Source organism: Acanthisitta chloris, unplaced genomic scaffold (assembly GCF_000695815.1).
Source record: "Acanthisitta chloris isolate BGI_N310 unplaced genomic scaffold, ASM69581v1 scaffold27968, whole genome shotgun sequence".
NCBI classification, from domain to species: Eukaryota; Metazoa; Chordata; class Aves; order Passeriformes; family Acanthisittidae; genus Acanthisitta; species Acanthisitta chloris.
The window spans coordinates 7,848-25,208 of record NW_008686882.1 but is presented as its reverse complement, the minus strand read 5'-3'; the positions used below and the strand labels follow the sequence as shown (position 1 = coordinate 25,208).

The 17,361-nt window shown below is 52.1% G+C and overlaps 2 protein-coding genes across 2 annotated transcripts; one reads left to right on the top strand and one right to left on the bottom strand.

Moving 5' to 3' along the window:
• Positions 1–2,673: 2,673 nt before the first annotated feature.
• On the top strand, positions 2,674–7,557 carry LOC103807641 (dual oxidase maturation factor 2-like). The gene is made up of 6 exons (XM_009080382.1): positions 2,674–2,820; positions 2,954–3,011; positions 5,165–5,299; positions 5,459–5,672; positions 6,744–6,958; positions 7,364–7,557. The coding sequence occupies exons 1-6, from the start codon at positions 2,674–2,676 to the stop codon at positions 7,555–7,557; spliced, it is 963 nt and encodes a 320-aa protein (XP_009078630.1).
• A 3,679-nt stretch (positions 7,558–11,236) lies between these two features.
• On the bottom strand, positions 11,237–16,147 carry LOC103807640 (dual oxidase maturation factor 1-like). Its single transcript, XM_009080381.1, has 6 exons — positions 16,001–16,147; positions 15,096–15,153; positions 14,410–14,544; positions 14,056–14,269; positions 12,606–12,820; positions 11,237–11,448 (listed from the first exon to the last, which is right to left on the bottom strand). Exons 1-6 carry the CDS (start codon positions 16,145–16,147, stop codon positions 11,237–11,239), a joined length of 981 nt encoding a protein of 326 aa, XP_009078629.1.
• Between the last annotated feature and the right edge of the window lie 1,214 nt (positions 16,148–17,361).

The window sequence follows — 17,361 nt, the reverse complement described above, 5'->3', positions numbered from 1 at the left end:
CGCAGGGATGGGGAGGGGAGAGAGCATCATCCTATCTGGAGTTATCCCTCGGGTTCTCCTATGCCGATTTAACCCACTTCCAGCAGCAGGAAAGTGCAGGCAGGTTCACTCCTTCCCCTCTCTTCCCCACCCGCAAATTGCAACTTTTCATCATTCAGCTTCCAGGGGACAGGATTTCTCTTGTTTCTACGGAAAATACCGACCTGCAGCTCTGAGCAACCCCAGCTAGGATTGCTGCTGGCTCTGCCCTCAGAAGTTTTTGGCTGAGCCCTTCTGAAAAAAAAAAACAACTTCTTTTGCCTCAGATAATTCTGGGGTAGGAAAAGCCAATTGCTGTAACAAGAAACTTCTGGGGTGTGGGTGAACTTTCTGCCTCCTTTGCATTTCTCCTCTGCAAGCCCAGAATATTTTAAACATAAATTGTCCATTTCTGATCCTTCCTTGAAGATGTCTCCAGTCTTTTCCCTCTCCATACACTATGACAGAGGAGATCACAGGAGCTCTAGGGCCACAGCCATGCTTTGGCATGGAGGATGCTTTCCAAGCTACAACAGGTTTCTCCTGCCCTGAGCTGCAGGCACCACTTTTCTACTTGAAAGCTACAAGAATGCCAAGGAGCTGGTCTTCTGTGCAGGGTAATCAAGGGAGAAGGACTGGGTGAACAGCAAAAAAGTTGTTTCCCTGAGAATTCTCTATAAAACCAGTGCCAAAAGTTGCAAAGCGGAAATGCAAACATCCCTTCCCTGGCTGTTGGTTGAAAGTTAACCTTAGATTTAACAAGGAAGAATTTGCCATGTTATGTTCTGGTTTTGAGTTGTTTCAAGCAGTGGACAGTTGTGTTTTGGTGAATATAGACTTAGAAATCTTTCCTTCCTTCATTGCATCTCATAGGAAATTTGGGCAAAAATACAAGGGAAGCAGTGGAATTCAAGCCATCAAGATTTAACTCATCCTAGGCTAAACTGCTCATTTAATTCTTCTTTTTCAGCAGCTCTGCCTGTTTTGTGGGAAGGTTTTCTGGGCTTGGAAGCTGCAGCTGGACTTCAGCAGCATCAGGAATCAGCTACAGCTCCTGGTTGTCAGGTAATCACAGCCCTTGAAGGATGCCCTTCATTGGGCTCAGCTTTCTAGAGAAATTATCCAAAGCAGCAAAATAGCCTCAAAGAAGATTTGCAAGAGCACATAACAGTTCTGTTAGTCTGGAGCAGAGTTAAGCCAAGGTTGGGTCCAGGTCCATTGTAAAATCCCAGTCTCTGTTAAAATCTTTGCTGTCATTATCTGGCTTACTGGGCAGAAAATTATTCTGGAGCCTCTTTCAATCCTTTATGCATTGAAAGTGATTCAGCTGCCCAGGCAAACTGTTTTATGATACTTATTGTGATCCTCATCCATTTCTAGGGATTTGGGACTTGGCTGTTTTGGGGGATTCAGCTGCCCAGGCAAACTGTTTTATGATACTTATTGTGATCCTCATCCATTTCTCGGGATTTGGGACTTGGCTGTTTTGGGGTTTTTTTGTTGGTTTTTGGTTTTGTTTTTTGTTTGGTTTTTTTTTGGCTGAATTTCTCCGTGGTTTTGTTTTTTGTTTGGTTTTTTTTGGCTGAATTTCTCCAGGTTGGATCTTACCTGAAAATATGATTAACACTGTTTACAAAAAAATGAGAATAAAATCATCTCCTGCATGAAATGATGTTCAGTCATGAGTCAGATTAGCTCAGGCATTCCCTGACTTTAGCAGATTCCTGCAGGAGTTACATGCAGAGAGGCTATTAAATAAGCAAAATAAGGAGACTAAGCATATAATCACTTCTGGTAGAGAATATCTAGCCCAGGCATGGGGGGAGAATGTGTAATTGCTGGAACTGAAGTGTCAGAGGGAGTTCAAAGTCATTTCTGGGAATTACACACACATTGTCATCTTATGTAACTTAGTTTCCTTTGGCCTTGAGACGGGCTCCCAGTGTTTGTGTGCTCCTTGGACCCACATCTCAATTCCAGGGCTTGTTCTGGCCCCTCTGGACCAAGCACAGGATTAGTCCTCCCTCCTCAGATCATACTTTGCAGCTCCTGGGGAAAAGCCTCTTGGAGGAGATGGGTGGGAATGGGACTGGTGGGTTTTATTCCACTTGGCACTGGAGGTCACTGGCTGGGGATAACTTTGCTACTGTGAAATTCATACTCTCAGTGTTTCCTTGTGGTTTTGGAGGAAAACACGTCTGCCGTGGTCAATGGCTCATGGAATTCCTCTACAGGTGCTCCAAAAAGCGGAAACCCCTGGCTGCACCTGCTGGAGGGAAAGACCCAGCTCTGTCTGGGCAGGAGCTGCTCAACAGGTTCTTGCTCTTGGGCTGCTCCTCATGCTGCAGCAAGACAGTGGTTGTGGTTCCTGGGGTTGCCCCAGTCCCTCGGGCTGGTGGAGCCCTGCCCCAGGCACCTCCTCTCCACCAAGGGCTTTTGGGTGGCGTGTTCTCTGCTGGGAAGTATTTCTCCTGGGCTGTTTCCTTGCAGCGTCACATTTCCTTGTCCCTCCAGGGAGTTTTGTGGTGGAGCCCCCACAGCTGGTTATTCCAGAGCTGAGCTGAGACTGGCCACCACAGGCTGCAGGCAGCTGGGCAGGGCAGTGCAGGGTCCCACTGTGCCTACCTCTCTCCCACAGGCTCCTGGAGGTCCAGGATGACTCTCTTTGATGGCATCTACCCCTTCTACCCGCAGCAGAGGAAGGCTGCTGGGTTTGACATCAGCACTATCATAGTGATCGTGGTCTTCCTGACGTTGGCTTGCACCTTCCTGCTCATCATTCCAGGAATCCGTGGACGGGCGGTGCGTGACCCTGGGGACAAGCAGCTGCTCCCCACACTCTGGATGTTGGGACACTGCCAGGTGGTTTGGGGTGAGGCAGGAGGAGACTTGGGGCTGTTCCTCCCTGCCTGATGTCCCACCTCTCTCCCTGCAGAGGCTGTACTGGACTCTTCGTGTTCTCCTCAGCCTTGTCATAGGAGTGGTGATTGTGGGTAAGTGCTGCACAGCCCTCAGTGGTGGGGCCTGGGGGCAGGATCAAACCCTGGGGCAGGGTCTGTGATTGGGAAATGTGAGCTGGGGGTCACAGCTGTGGCTTGGTCGAGGCTGGTTGTGGGGTTTACCTTCCTCCTGCTCTGCAAAGCAGTCACACAGCTTCCCAAAAGGGTTTCCCCATCCCTGGCAGTGAGGCTGAGAGCACCTGGAGGTGCCTGTGCTTTATTCTGGGAGCTTTGTTGGCTGTAACTCAAAATAGCTCCAGTTCCATTAGGCTGCACAGCCTTGTGTTCCTCCAGCCATGTGTGTGAGCCAACACAGGCAGGATGCAGGAACAGCCACAAAACCAGGGATGAAATACAAAGAGCAGATTTGTTTTCATTACCTGGGTTTTTGGGACTCCCAAAGCGACACATGGGCAGGGAGGGGATGCTGGCACTGCATGGTTTTTTATGTGCTAGAGGAGCACTGAACCTCTTGTTTTCACCTGTATTTCAGGGGTTTGGGCAGGTGTAGTTTACTGATGTACTTTGATCTTTCCTGTAGCAGGGCAGGATCTCAAACCTATTCAATGGGTGCGTCTGAGCTGTTTAAACACAGACCTTCCACTTCTCCAACACACTAGGCTAGATGGTGATTAGTATAATCTTTGGAGTTTTCTGCTTCTTAGTTGCAAGCCAATTGAGTGTGTTCACAATTCTCCTTACCAATTTTCCATTGTTTTTCCCCTCCCTGTGCCTCCTGCCTGGGGCTGCAGCCAGGCACATTTGGAGGATGCAAGGAACAGTGACATGGAGTGAGCAGGCTGGAATAAAGCACAGGCTGGGGGTAAAGACTTTCCAAGGAGCCAGGCAGGAAGAAGTGAGGGAGAGGATTTGATTTAGTAAAAACCAGGAAATCTTCTGTAATAACTGATGATGGAAACCAGGTGATGGGAAATCACACTCGAACAGGGTGACAGGATGGACAAGGAAAGATGTATTGAGGGGACAGGAGGTGTCAAGTGGGGAGAGCAACCATCCCTGACCCTAAATTAAAGAAACCCTCCTGCTGTGGACAGGGTGGGTTACAAAATCCTGCCTGGAGAGGGATGATAAAAAGTGCAACCTAAAAGACTCAGCTCCCAGTTCTACCAGGCACTAGGAGTTGGTAACCAGGCTGTGACCAGCCATGGACCACATGGACCAGGCCACCCTCCACCTGGGAATGTACAGGTGCTGGGAGATGCTACCAAAGCCACCCTTGAGTATGATGCCAGGCTGGAGGTGGCAGAGGGGTGGAGATCAGGGCTGGTTCCACAGCCTCATCCAGCTCAGCCCTGCAGAGCCACCCAGTGCCACTCCATGACAAGGATGCAGTCAGGAACTACTTGGGCACATGGGAGGAATGAATTGTTCCGAAGTCAGAGTTTGTCTGGCAGCAGCAGGGCACACTCACCCCTGCAGCCAGAAAACATTCCTGCAGAGCTGCCACTGGACCAGTGCCCTCACAAGCAGGTTTTGTTGTCAGCCTGAGAGCAAGTCATTTGTTTCACTTTTAGCCCATTTCCCTGCTGGAAAATGAAGCTGACCACAGGGTGGAAATGCTTCAGGAAAGGGTATCTTGTTCCAAAAGACATATACCAGAAATCCTTCAAATTATTCTCTTTCCCCCAGCTGGAATGACTGTCCGAGGTGTGCCAGCACTTCCCATCCCTCCCCACTGCCTCTGCTTGACAGTGACCTTCACTATTCACTACTGATAGTGCAGTGTAGGGAGCTTAAAATGCGGAATTACTCACCTCTGTTCCCGTGGCTGACAAACAGTCTCATCTCTGAGCCCTCTCCCTGGGTGCTGTAGTGCTTGCTGTGGTGAGGAACTGGCAGGGAAGTCCTGGAGAGGATGTCCAAGGAAGAATTAGGTCCTTGCATTCATCCCTGAAGATCTGAGCACCCCTGCTCCCAGATCCAGGGAGTGGATGCTCAGTGATGGGAGGACCTGAACTCTGAAGGGTGTGGGAGCTGGTTGAGGCACGTCCTGGTGGCTGAGTCAGCTCTCCTGCCCTCCTTACACTCCCACTTCCACAGTGAGAACGCTGCTTGTGATTCCCCCTTGAGCACAGCAAAGCCTGAGACCAGCACTGCTTTAACCCCAGTTTTACTTTTCCTGGCAGTTGTCCAGTTCACAGGGGACTGGGAGACTGGCTGGGTGCAGGCAAACACCTCCTACAAGTCCTTCAGCCATGCCCTGGTGACTGCAGATGTTGGACTGCACATTGGCCTGGCAGGGGTGAATGTCACACTCAGGGGTAAGTCCAATGTCCCGATCTGCAGCTCTGGAGTGGCCATGGCCCCAGGAAGTCTCCAGCTTCTCTGGGGGGTACTTGGTCTGTATGAGACCCAGAGTTCCTGACTGGGAGCACCCAGGTGCTGGCACACAGCAGGACCTCAGCTTCTCCCTCCTGCAGGAAACCCAGTGAACCAGATCAACGAGACCATCAACTACAACGAGCACTTTCCCTGGAGCTTCGATGCTAACTATGACCACAGCTACACCAAGGGGCTGGAGAAGGGGCTGCCCAGCCCCATCCTCTATGTGGCAGAGAAGTTCACCACGCAGAGCGCGTGCGCCGTGCACAGGCAGTACCGCATCTCCAGCCACTACGCATCGGCCACGCTCTGGTGAGCCTTCCTCTGCTGGTGCACACACATGGGAAGGGCTCTGCTGCCTCTTCCCTAGTCCTCTGGGATGGATGGGATGGCAATGCTGCCAGAAGGAAAGCTGTATACATGGAGGGACCCTTGCAAGGCCAGAAGTTGAACTGGTTGCCCTGTAGGCACTTTGGGGTGAGCGGAGAAGAGGTTCTGGTTCTCTCTGCTGGCCAAATCCACCAGGGCTGGACATAGGAGAGAGGAACGTGGTGCAGGTCCTTGCTGCAATGTGGTGATGAAGGCACATGTCCATCCCCATGGATGGAGTTGAATCCACTGTCCTTGATGGCCCAGAGAGGCCTGTGGACGCATGTAGAGCTCTCCCAACCCCATCTGTGAGTATATTTGATATCTGGGAGTGGGACTAAGTGAGGCAAAGCAGATGGTGCTGTTATTGTGAGGTTGATCTCAACTCTTTAGTAGACATGTCGCTGCTCACTTGGGCTGGGTGAGAACTGGTCCACAGCTGTCAGGAGATGGTTCCTACCACCAAGACTTGTGGAGGGCAAGGGCCGTTGCAGTGCTGTTCTCCCTGCTCTGTGTTTGACAGCAGAGATACAGGAGCTAGGAAAGGGACTTGGTGATACCATGGAGCAAGAGCTTCTGGCCCATAGCTGAAGGCTTCCCCTGTCAGCCAGCTCCTCAGCCACGTGCAGAGCTGCTGCAAATGACTCATGCCTCGTTCTGCAATTATCCCAGTCCTGTGTGCAGCTCTCTGAGGTCCACACTGCACACGTGGTGGGGCAGGGAGCTGGGGTGCTCTGGATACACTGAGTGGGCTGCCACGGCCTCCTGAAGGCTGGTGCTGTCTGTGTGCTGAGCAAAGGGAAGTTTGTTACTGCCTTCTGGGTGTAGCAGTGTGAGCCTTGCACATCTGCTTGCTCAGCCTGGGGATTAGGGATCACTCCTACCTGCCCACAGAGCTTCTCTGCCTTGTACAATGCAACCTGGAGCCCAGATTCCTCCTCCCACATGGAAACCCTCACAAAGAGCACCTGTGGCACTTGCACAACTCATCTGTTGGTCTCCTCTTGTCTCCAGGGTGGCCTTTTGCACATGGCTCATCTCCAACATTCTCTTCTCCATGCCTGCCCCTGTCTATGGAGGCTACATGCTCCTGGTCACAGGGGCCTTCGTGATCTTCTCGCTGCTCTCGTTCTCCACCGTGAGGAACACCCCAATGTGTCTGATCCAGATTGGCACTGAAACCCTCCACGTAGCCTATGGGGGATCCTTCTGGCTCACACTAGCAATTGGTAAGGACACCAAGGTGCCTCGGGCACACCACCTTGTCCCTCTGGGTGTGCAGGAGTCCCAGAGCTTTTGTCCCAGGTGGGAAGTGCAGCCACCCAGACCCCTTTGGCAAAGCAGATCCTGGCAGAGGTGTGGAGAGGGATGTCAGAAGGGAAAACACCATCCCCACCTCAAGGGCAGTGAAAGGATTTTTACTTCCTGAGGTGCAAAGAGGTGGAAATCACTTGCTTGGGTTTTTGAGACCCATGCTTGAATTTTAAGATGCTCAGCACAGCCGAAGTCACCTCATAGAGTACAAGACCACCTTCCATAAGTGAAGACATTGTCTCCTGGCTATCAGAGGGCTGTGGGGTGGGTCCTGTGCCTGTGTGTACAGGAACCCTCTCAGAGGGCATGTTCTTTTCCAGGCCTGCTCTGTTTCGTGGCTGGGATCACCGTTGTGGCACTGCACTACCTCAACTTGGACTTGCTGAAAACCTTCTTTGATCTCCGTGAGGACAAAGCAGAGGAGTACCAGGAAATGGCTGAGGTGTACATCAACCCTCATTTTGTGAACAAGGGACTGTCTCCTTCTCAGCCCTCCAAGTTTGACAGCGTCTAGGAGAAAGTTTTTCCCACTCCTTCCCTGAGGGCAGGTCCCAAAGGACAGAGCACAAACCCTTCTTGATGTCCCCAGAGACCCATTTCCCCATTCAACTGCCTTTGAAGTCCACATTGGGATGGGCCCTTGGTGGGAAGCATCTTCACAGACTGTACCTCCAGGATGGTGTCCTCTGGCACAGGGCAGACTTTGCTGGCAGGATGCAATCGGAGCAGGTCACAGCTCCAGAGACTTGAGCTGCATGGTCACCTGGGGATCTCTGTCCCAGGAGAATCACAGAATTGGTTAGGTTGGAAGGGACCACAATGGGTCATCTGGTCCAACCTCTCTACTCCAGCAGTGTCATCCTAGAGCTGAAGGGGCTCTGAGAGAGCTGGAGAGCAACTTTTGGGACAAGGGCCTGGAGTGCCAGATCAAGAGGGAATGGCTTCCCACTGGCAAAGGGCAGGGTTAGATGGGAAATTGGGAATAAATTCTTGGCTGTGAGGGTGATGAGACACTGGCACAGGTTGCCCAGAGAAGCTGTGGCTGCTCCATACTGGGAGTTTTCCAGGCCAGGCTGGATGGGGCTTGGAGGAATCTGGGCTGGTGGAATGAGAGGTCCTTCCCACCCAAACCATTCTGGGATTCTTTATCTGAATTATTGGAGAACTGAGCAGCTTCATTCCAATTAATTGTAAAGAACATAATTTCAGTATTTTGATTCTTTTCTTTCTGAGAAAAGACCTTTGCTATTAAGTTACTTATTTCTGTCACACGATATTTGTGTTGCACTAATGTGGTTTGTTACGTGCAAGAACTATTTTCAATAAAACTTTACTAAAAATCCTCTGCTTTGAGACACTTGGGGCATTTTGGGGACTATGGGGCAACATCTGAAGGGGCTGGTGGTGAGCCCCCAGCAGCATCATCCTTCCCATGGGGGAAGCTGTGCTGGCAGAGGTGACCCCAAGGAAGTACAAGGCTCACTGGCACATTTCAAGGTAAGACACCAAGAAACCTTTGTCATGAGGAGCAGCATGTTGTGAGGGTGTAGAAGAGCCTCAAAAGGACTTTCTCTGAGTGGTGGGACAAAAGCCATAAGATTAAACCAACAAAACTTCCTTAAGGATCCTCCTTTTCTTTCTTGAGGCTTTCTTGCATCCAGATATGGCAGGTCTGGAGGTATCTACTGGAAGATGCTACAGCCAACCACAAATTATTGGGGCTGGTGTGGGACAGACCTCATGCCCTGGAAGCACAAGAGACTGGGGATTTTCCCATGCTTTTGGCCACTGCATCTAGCTCTCTCCAGCCTTATCTCTTTTTGGTCATGATTCTTCCCCAAGAACATCCTAATCAGAAGAAAAACTTTGTCCTGTTGCATCAGACATACAGGGGCCATGAACCCAAATAAATGAACCATAAATAAACTTTGATCTGTTTGAAGCACCAAGACACCAGATCTTGGTGTGTCTTGTCTGCTTCCCAGAAAACACAGGATGGCTGGGATTTTGGCATCAGACCTCAAGTGAGGCCAGCTGGGCATTCATAATGACATGATGGGGGATGCAGACACCTCCTCATGCACTATGTCTGCATCCAGAGCAGGGGTCAGGACAACCAGGACTGGCTGTGTCACAGGGAGCCACCTGCAAGGCCATTTGCAGGTGGAGGACTTCTTCCCTTGCCACCAAGGGAGGGCCACACCCAGGGCCATTGATCAGGGGTAATTATTTTGCCTCACCATACGTCACAGCAGCAGCTTCACATGCACTGTAAGAGCTGTGGTTGTACAGCCCCTTTGTTGTGCTGCTGCTGGTCCCACCTTCTCCATCCACCACAGCTTCCAGCTCAGTTTCCTGGCTAGACTGAGGAGTTGTTGAACAGCAGGCGGTAAAATAATCACCATTCAATCCCTGGCTCTCAGCCCAGACTGACTCTGGTCCCACAGTGTCCAGGGAATCTGGCATCTAACCAAAGTCAGTGCCAGCAATGGAGTGAACACCATGTCCTGGACAGCACAACCGGAGGCTCTGCAAGGACTGTGGTCCCCATCCCTGGTGGCACCAGGACATGCAGACACCATGCCATCTAGCAACCAGCCCTCTGCCATGTCCCCCTGGCTGGGCTGCAAGGAGGAACACACCAGGGAAAGGTTTATGAGGGTGGAATTTCAACAGAGTAAATCAAAGGGGGTTGTTGTGCCTTGGATCTAGTTCATCTGTAAGCTGAAGCATCTCCTGATAGATGCCATTGAGAACATCCTGGCTAAGGACTCCCAAGCCTGAGGAGTTCAGCTCCAAGCCCTGTTGGGTCCTCTAGATCTTCATTGAATGGTCTTCCCCTCCCAAGCCTGAGGAGTTCAGCTCCAAACCCTATTGGGTCCTCTAGGTCTTCATTGAATGGTCTTCCGTGGTCAGTGGGATGGGGCAGGATGCACCTCCTCTGCAGAGAACCTGCCTGTCCCTCTGTGAACCTCTGCTGGGCTGGATATTGCTCCCATCGAAGCTTCCACATGCCCAGGGACACTCCAGGAGCTGAAGTCCTGCCATATCTGCCCTGTTTGATTTCTTTGAAATATTCTAATACCCTGTTTAGGGTGTATTGACTGGACTTTATTGCCCTGAACCAATTGGCCATGGTCAGATGTCCCATTTGGCACCACAAACGAATTCTGCCTTTTCCTTCTCCCTTCCCTGTGGCTGTCATGTCAGAGCAACAGCCCTCAGAGAGTCACCTCCATCAACAGACAAATGAAAGGACAGGTCCAGCTGATTTTATTGAGATAGGGGTGAAAATAAGTGAGTACAAGCGAGAAAATACAAGAAATTGTGAAACCTGCATGGAGGTGAAGGGGTGCAAACCTGAAGCATGTTCCCTCCCTCCCTCTCTCCCTTCCCATGTGGACAAGGTACCTGCTAGCTGCCAGTGGCCAGGAGTGGGTGGCTGCATCCACCTTGGGTGTGCAGAATTTCAGTGTCTCATGGCCCATGACATGAATGTTTCCATGGCTGAGCAGGAGGAACCCAAGCCTCCCAGACAGGTGCTGCTCATCTCTTGCCAATCGGTTCCAGCTGATCTCCAAGACACTATAAGACCTCTGTTCCCATCCCTTCCCTCCCACCTGATCTGGTGCCTCCAGTACCCTACTCCTCGCCATCCTGCTCTTTACCCCAGTCCAAGAGGACATGCTGGATACAGAGTGCCCTGGTGAGTGCAGCTCCACTCCCTCTTCCTGGCCACTGATGGAAAGAGTCTCTCTGGGCAGAGGGAACTTCTTGGAAGGTCTTCAGGGCAGGGATGCTGTTGCAGGGGTTCTAATTCTCCTTTGGTTCATATCTATGAGTCTGCATTTACTTGGTTTCTCTCCAATTTGTTCTGCTTTAGTCTCTGTATCCTGGGGAGGATTCAGGGTTTGTTGGGATGGACAAAGGGGAAGGGCAGTAGACCAGTACCTGGAAGTGAACAGCCAGGGATGGGGCATGAATCCTCCTCACCCCAAAAGCTCTTCCAGCAGCCGGTGAGTAAAACCACAGCAAAAAATAATCAGGGCAAACTGTTGTATTTGGGACAACTTTCCAGACTTGGATACTTGCATCCCCTGGCTCTTGTCATGTCTCTTCCCACCTGGGCTCCTGGTGGGGTTGGTGACTTCAGGAGAGGTGTCCTCAGGCCTTGCCTTGCCTCCCCCCATGCCTCACAGCTGGGTGGCTGTCACCTCACAGAGCTCTCCCAGGGAGCTCATCAGCAAGTCCTGTGCAGGGTAGCTGGGCTCAGCTGGCAGGTAGGACTTGCTCCACACCTCCTCTTTTTCCTTTCTCTTGTCCAGGTTAAAAATGAGCTTGAGTTTCTCTGGCCGTGTGGAGTTCAGGATGATGATTCCCAGCCCCAGCAGCAGGCACAGCAGCCCTGAAATGCACAGCACAGGGACACATGTTACCACCACCTCCTCCCACTGTGTCCCAGCTCCATCCAGACCCAGCTGGAGGCCAATGGCATGTGGCATCACCAGGCAGGTAAGAGAAGGCATTATTTCCCTTTCCATATCTGGATTCTGGCATGACTTTGGAGTCTCCAGTACAAAGGCCAAGTCAACAAACTGGGACAGAGGGTTGGGGCTGGAGCCCACTGTGCGTGGGGTAAGGCTGGAGGAGCCAGGCTTGTTTAGCCTGACAAAGAAGAGTCTCCAGGGGAGCTCAGTTGCCATCTGCTACTGGAAAAGATCCAGCCTCCTTGGAGGTGGGCATTGTAACATGTGGAATTCTTGTCTGATGGAAGGAAGCCTAGAGAAGAGGAGGCTCAGGGGAGACCTTATCACCCTCTACAACTCCCTGACAGGAGGTTGGAGTCAGGTGGGGGTTGGTCTCTTCTCCCAGGCAACCAGCAGCAGGACAAGAGGGCACAGACTCAAGCTCTGCCAGGGGAGGGTTAGGTTGGATATTAGGAAGAGATTTTTTTTTTACAGAGAGAGTGATCAGGCATTGGAATGTGCTGCCCAGGGAGGTGGTGGATTCACCATCCCTGGAGGTTTTCAAGATGATACTGGATGTGGCACTTAGTGTCCAGCCACAGTAGGGTTGGATTTGATGATCTTGGAGGTCTTTTCCAACCCAGTTAATTCTATGATTCTATGAAGCAATTGCTGCCCATGAGTGGGACAACTGTGGGGCAGGTCCTGAAAGGCAGAGGGAATCTGTCCATGGGGACATCCACCACCAGCCTGAATAAGGCTGATGTGGCTTTGAGGTTATTCCTGCTCTGGGCAAGGGCTGGGAGAGGGATCCCCAAAGGTCTGTCCAGGCCAGATCTCCTGCTGGCTCTGTGATTTGTGGCTTTCATGTCACTTCTCTGGGCACATGTCTGGCAGGCAACTTTGGCCATTCAGATCTCTTGACTGCTCAGCTCCTTTCTCCCCCAAGCTTGATAATTCTAACCTAAAACCTTTTATGCATTTAAAAAAAAAAAAATCGTTGTCTGTGAGCAGCCATGGAGACAGCAGGGATGAGGCACTGTTGGGGCATTGTGGAGCATCCTTGCTGCAGGGATGGAGGAAGCTGAGCACTCACCTGTGGCTAATGTCAGCCAAAAGGATTCACCATAGTCTGTTTTCAAGGAAACTGAGCCAAACTGGATGGGGCACTTTGGGGTGTTCCTCGCAGTGAAGAAGAAGAGCAGGGAGAAGAGGATCAGTGTGGCAGTGAGCAGCAGCATGTGGCCACCGTAGAGCAGGGCAGACATGGAGAAGAGCAGGATGGAGATGAGCCATGTGCAAAAGGCCAGCCTGTGAAAGGACCACAAAACTGAGCAGAATGCATCATGCTTAGAGCCTCTGCTCAGGGTCTCCTGTCCACATCCCAAGGGAGGGATGCAGCCCCAGACAACCTGCTATAAATTCAGCAGGTGGGCTGCACAGGCTGATCTAAGGAGGTCCCTTTCAGCCCAATGATTCTGTAGCTACATGAATGGTTGAGTTGTGGGACAGGTCCCACAGCAGTGGAGAGGGAATTCCACACCTGGGAACACTCAGTGCTGAGCTTCACAAAGCCCTGAGCACGTTGATATGGCTTTGACATCAGCCTTGCCCTGGGTGTGGGACTGGAGGAGAAATCTCTGGAGGTCCCTCCAAATTAACTTGCTTCTCTGATTCTTGTGATTCACCACAACTGGCCACCCCCAGGTAGTTCCCACCTGTTCAAAGGGACAATGGCAGCAAGGGACACCTTTGTTTGGAGCACTGCACCAGGAGCTGTACCCACAGCTGATTCAGCACCTGGAGTGAACCCAGCTGCCAGCCCTGCCCTGTGCGTGGGGCTTGGGTTTAGCTCACCACAGAGTGAGTTAACAAATGTTTCTGCTTCCAAATAAGTTTTTGCCAACATTTCTGCCTTGAAATACTCCTTCTCAATAACAGAAATGTTTGGGCAGGGATAATTAATTTTCCTGAAGACAAAAAATAGGAGATGTAGGCAGAGACCTGGAGCCTATGTCCATAGGGGGAGTCATAAGACTCACCCTTGCCTGCAGTGCCTTTTCTACCACCTCTGCAACACATGGGGAAGCTCTGACACTCCATGATTACAACAGACTCTCAGTTTCACACCAAACACAGCCTCTGAGCTGTCTTCTTGATGAACCTCTTCTCGATGGTCCCTTCCACTCCCCACCAGCAGGTCTCATGCCCATTTGGGCATGCTAGAGGAACCCTCCCGTGGCTGTTCCCACTGGGGTCCCTTCTTCTGGGTAACTGTCAGTCCCATGCAGCTGAATTTGCTTTCTTTTAAATGAAGAATAATTTTTCTCCACGTGGAATTTTGTAGATTGGAGCAGATGACACAAAAGGGAACTCTGGGGAGATTAGCACCCTGGCTCTGCAGAAAAGTGTGTGTCAAAGAGTAGCCAAGGCTTTGGCATAGCCTTACAGGGAAGAGGGTGGCTCCAGCAAGCTCCTCCTGCTCTACCTGGTTCTTTCCACCTCCCCACAGTGCAGAGATAAGGTGACCTCTGGCTCTAACTTACCAGAGAGTGAGGGACGCGTAGTGGCCGGAGATGCGGTACTGCCTGTGCACAGCACAGGGGCTCTGTGTGGTGAACTTCTCCACCACATAGAGGATGGGGCTGGGCAGCCCCTTCTCCAGCCCCTCGGTGTAGCTGTGGTCATAGTTTGCATCAAAGCTCCAGGGAAAATGCTCGTTGTAGTTGATGGTCTCGTTGATTTGGTTCTCTGGGTTTCCTGCCAGGTGATGAAGACTAAGGAACTTTCTCAGCCTTGGAGGTAGCTTCAAGACTTTCTGGTGTGGGGCCTGCAGGGCCTACAGACCCAGTATCTGCCCAACTGGCACCCAGTCCCCTCCTGTTGTGATATGCACTCACCCACCAGCGTGACGTTCAGCCCTGACAGGCCAATGTGGAGCCCAATGTTTGCGTTCACCAAGGCATGGCTGAAGGACTTGTAGGAGGTGTTTGCCTGCACCCAGCCAGTCTCCCAGTCCCTGGTGAACTGTATGGCTGTGAAGACTTCAGAGGTTAGTTATGGCCTGACAGCAAGACATCTAGTGGTAGAGCACCTGCCAGCATGGCCACCATGACCTGAGTGTCACCTAGCTCATCCCGGGGGCAAGGCCTGGGTTGTGAGCCCCAAGGAGCAGAAGTCCTGTATGTCTTTCCCCAGTATCAGCTCCAACCTGTGTCCTTCAGAGCCCCACTTGGGTTGGTTTCTCCGCAGCTCCAGTGCAGTCCCTGACCCTGGAGGCAATGGTGCTGATGTCTGGGCACTGGTTCTCATCTAAGCTCCTGCCAATTTGTCTGGGTCCCCTGGCAGTTGGTGGTGGGCTTTTAGTAAGTGCCCTGGATGTGACCATCAGCCTTCGGAGAGGAAGCAGATGGGGCTTGCACCTCCCACCAATTGCTGGAACCAGGTCCTAGACTCAGACCTCAGTCTTCCCCAACTCATCCTACCAGCTGGACTTGGCCCTTGACTGATCTATTCATCCACCCTTACTTTTCTCCTCCATGCCTTGGACATCCTTGATCTTCCCCCACAGGACACTGATACTCACTGAGGACCACTGCTCCCACGAAGAGTCCCATCACAAACCGCAGGAACCAGAAGAGTCGCTGTGAGGAGTGAGCAGAGCAGAGGGACATGTCTCAGTCAGATTTTGCCATGGGGACCTCAGCACCAAGTGTGTCATTTAGAGCCATCAGATGGTGAGGAACAGGCCTGTTATCCCATCAGCTTTGCAGGTGGGTGTCATGGTGGGGACATGTGGCTGGGGCATCCCTGCTCTGGTTTAGGGAAGGCAGTGGGGAGATCCAGACAGAGCAAGAAGGTCAAAACTACACATTGAGGAAACCTGTGACATCCCCTGCCTCCTTTCTGGGAAGGAGGATGGAGACACTCCCTTTAATAGTCTTGAGCTGGAATTTCCACACTTATCCAAACCTCCTGTGTTTGGCTATGTTGCCAGCTAGCCACAGCTGGAGACAAAAGCAGTGACCAGGGGTTCATAGTGTGTCCCCTTTGAGGGGAGAAGCCCCTCAGCCAAGCACACAGCAAACCCTGCTGTGGCTCTCAGCAGTGTCTGTTGGCCATCCCAGAGCCCCAGGTGCAGTGCTGGGACATGCCCAGTGCACCTCCTTCCTTTATTGAGGTGTTCAGGAAAGGTGGAGTGAGAGATCTTTGAGAGATCTTTGAGCCTCGCCCTGCTTTTCCACTCCTGTGAAATCGCTCAGGTTTGCTCACAGAGAAATTCAGCCAAGCTCAGATCTGGGCACCTCAGGAATTTGGGATGGTGGAGTTTGGTGTCTCTAGCATGGAGCTCACTTGGAGATCCCAGAGCCCTGGCTGTGAACCCATGGGTGTTTGGTCCTCAAATCTCTTTTTAAGGCTGGGAAGAAAGAGGAATGTGGGATGCACAGGACAGGGACCAGAGGACTGAACTCCCCCTGTCCCTCCACTTACCCCCTTGCCCCGGATCCCTGGCAGGATGATGATGAAGGTGACCAGTATGGAGAGGAAGACAGTGATGATGACAGTCCGGGTGGTGTCAAAGGGGAAGCAGGCATTGGCACCAGGATAGAAGGGGTAGGAGCCATTCCACAGTGTCATCCTGCTGCCTAGGAGGGCTAGAAATTAGCCCCAGAGAGACAAAGGAGAGAAATCACCTCCATACTTCCACTCTGCCCAGCCTTCTCCATAGAAACATCTCCTGCCTGCTTGCCAGTGTTCTGCTTGTCCCAGGACAGCTGTGCTTGCATCCCCAGTGCCCATGGACACTGCAAGTCCCACACTGGGCATATACTTGGACATCTCCCCAAGGTTCCTCAAAGCTGGGTTAGAGTCACCAGGGCATCTGCTGCAGTGTTCAGGTTGTCCCTAAGGTAGGACAGCCAGACATGCACACACCACTGGGCCACTCACTCCCATCCTCTGCCTGTCCTCCATCCCTGGTCTCTTCCCTGTGCTCCCACCTTCCCTGGTTCAGCTCTTTATCCAACATTCTGGCTCCCACTCATGGGTGCTGTGCTCGGGGCGCTGAGTGAATCACTGCACAAATACAGGCTGTGCCCCATCAGGCTGCTCCTCACTGAGCCCTAGCACAGTTAACTCCTCACTGCCCAAGGAAACAGGAATAACCTGGAGGGCACAGAGAAGCTGGCCCTGCCAGCAGGCTGCCCACCACCCCCTGCCACCCTCTGTCCCAGGAGCTGCCTGGAGGTGGGCAAAGGGATGCTGCTTGAGGAGAGCCAGAGGTTGGTTTTGCCCCAGCACTTGGCCAATGCATTTTCCCATTAGGAAAGGGTGCTCAGCATCCCTTGGGAATGGGGACCATCCCAGCAGTGGCTGTAGAAACACCCACAGCCCCTTCCCCATGCCAAGCCTACCTGTGCTGGGTGCTGTGCAGAGCTGGGTGAGCTCTGTGATGCTTTGTGTCCTCCCGTGCTGGCTCCCAGGGCTGCGGGTGAGGAGCCACTTGGCTCTGCTTCTCCCAGGGTTTTTTCACAGTGCCTGCCTCCAAAGCAGCTGGATCACCCAGCCTTACCCACAGCCTCCTCTGGCACTCCTGCTGAGCCCCAGGGCAGGCAAGGGAGCTATGGGTTGGCGCAATCCTGGGAGGAGTTTACCTTCTTTTCTTTGGGCTTTCCTCCAGAACAGTGAAAAGTCCTGCTGCTCCTAAGGACACGAAGCCCCTGTGGCTGCTGGAAGAGAGCAGAGGGCTTCAAAACCCTTCACCTGAACTGCCCAGTGAGGTATCCCAGCTGAGGTCACCTGGCATGGGCTGTGGCTTCGTGGCCTCCTTGTTGCTCCTGCTCCTGTCTCCA

Coding starts and splice junctions, on each gene's coding strand:
- LOC103807640 (XM_009080381.1), bottom strand. CDS start 16,147: ATGACACTGTGGAATGGCTCCTACCCCTTCTATCCTGGTGCCAATGCC. Junction 15,154..16,000: donor CAGGGATCCGGGGCAAGGGG/GTAAGTGGAGGG, acceptor CACTCCTCACAG/CGACTCTTCTGGTTCCTGCG. Junction 14,545..15,095: donor CGTGGGAGCAGTGGTCCTCA/GTGAGTATCAGT, acceptor AAGTCTTCACAG/CCATACAGTTCACCAGGGAC.
- LOC103807641 (XM_009080382.1), top strand. CDS start 2,674: ATGACTCTCTTTGATGGCATCTACCCCTTCTACCCGCAGCAGAGGAAG. Junction 5,673..6,743: donor TACGCATCGGCCACGCTCTG/GTGAGCCTTCCT, acceptor TCTTGTCTCCAG/GGTGGCCTTTTGCACATGGC. Junction 6,959..7,363: donor CTGGCTCACACTAGCAATTG/GTAAGGACACCA, acceptor GTTCTTTTCCAG/GCCTGCTCTGTTTCGTGGCT.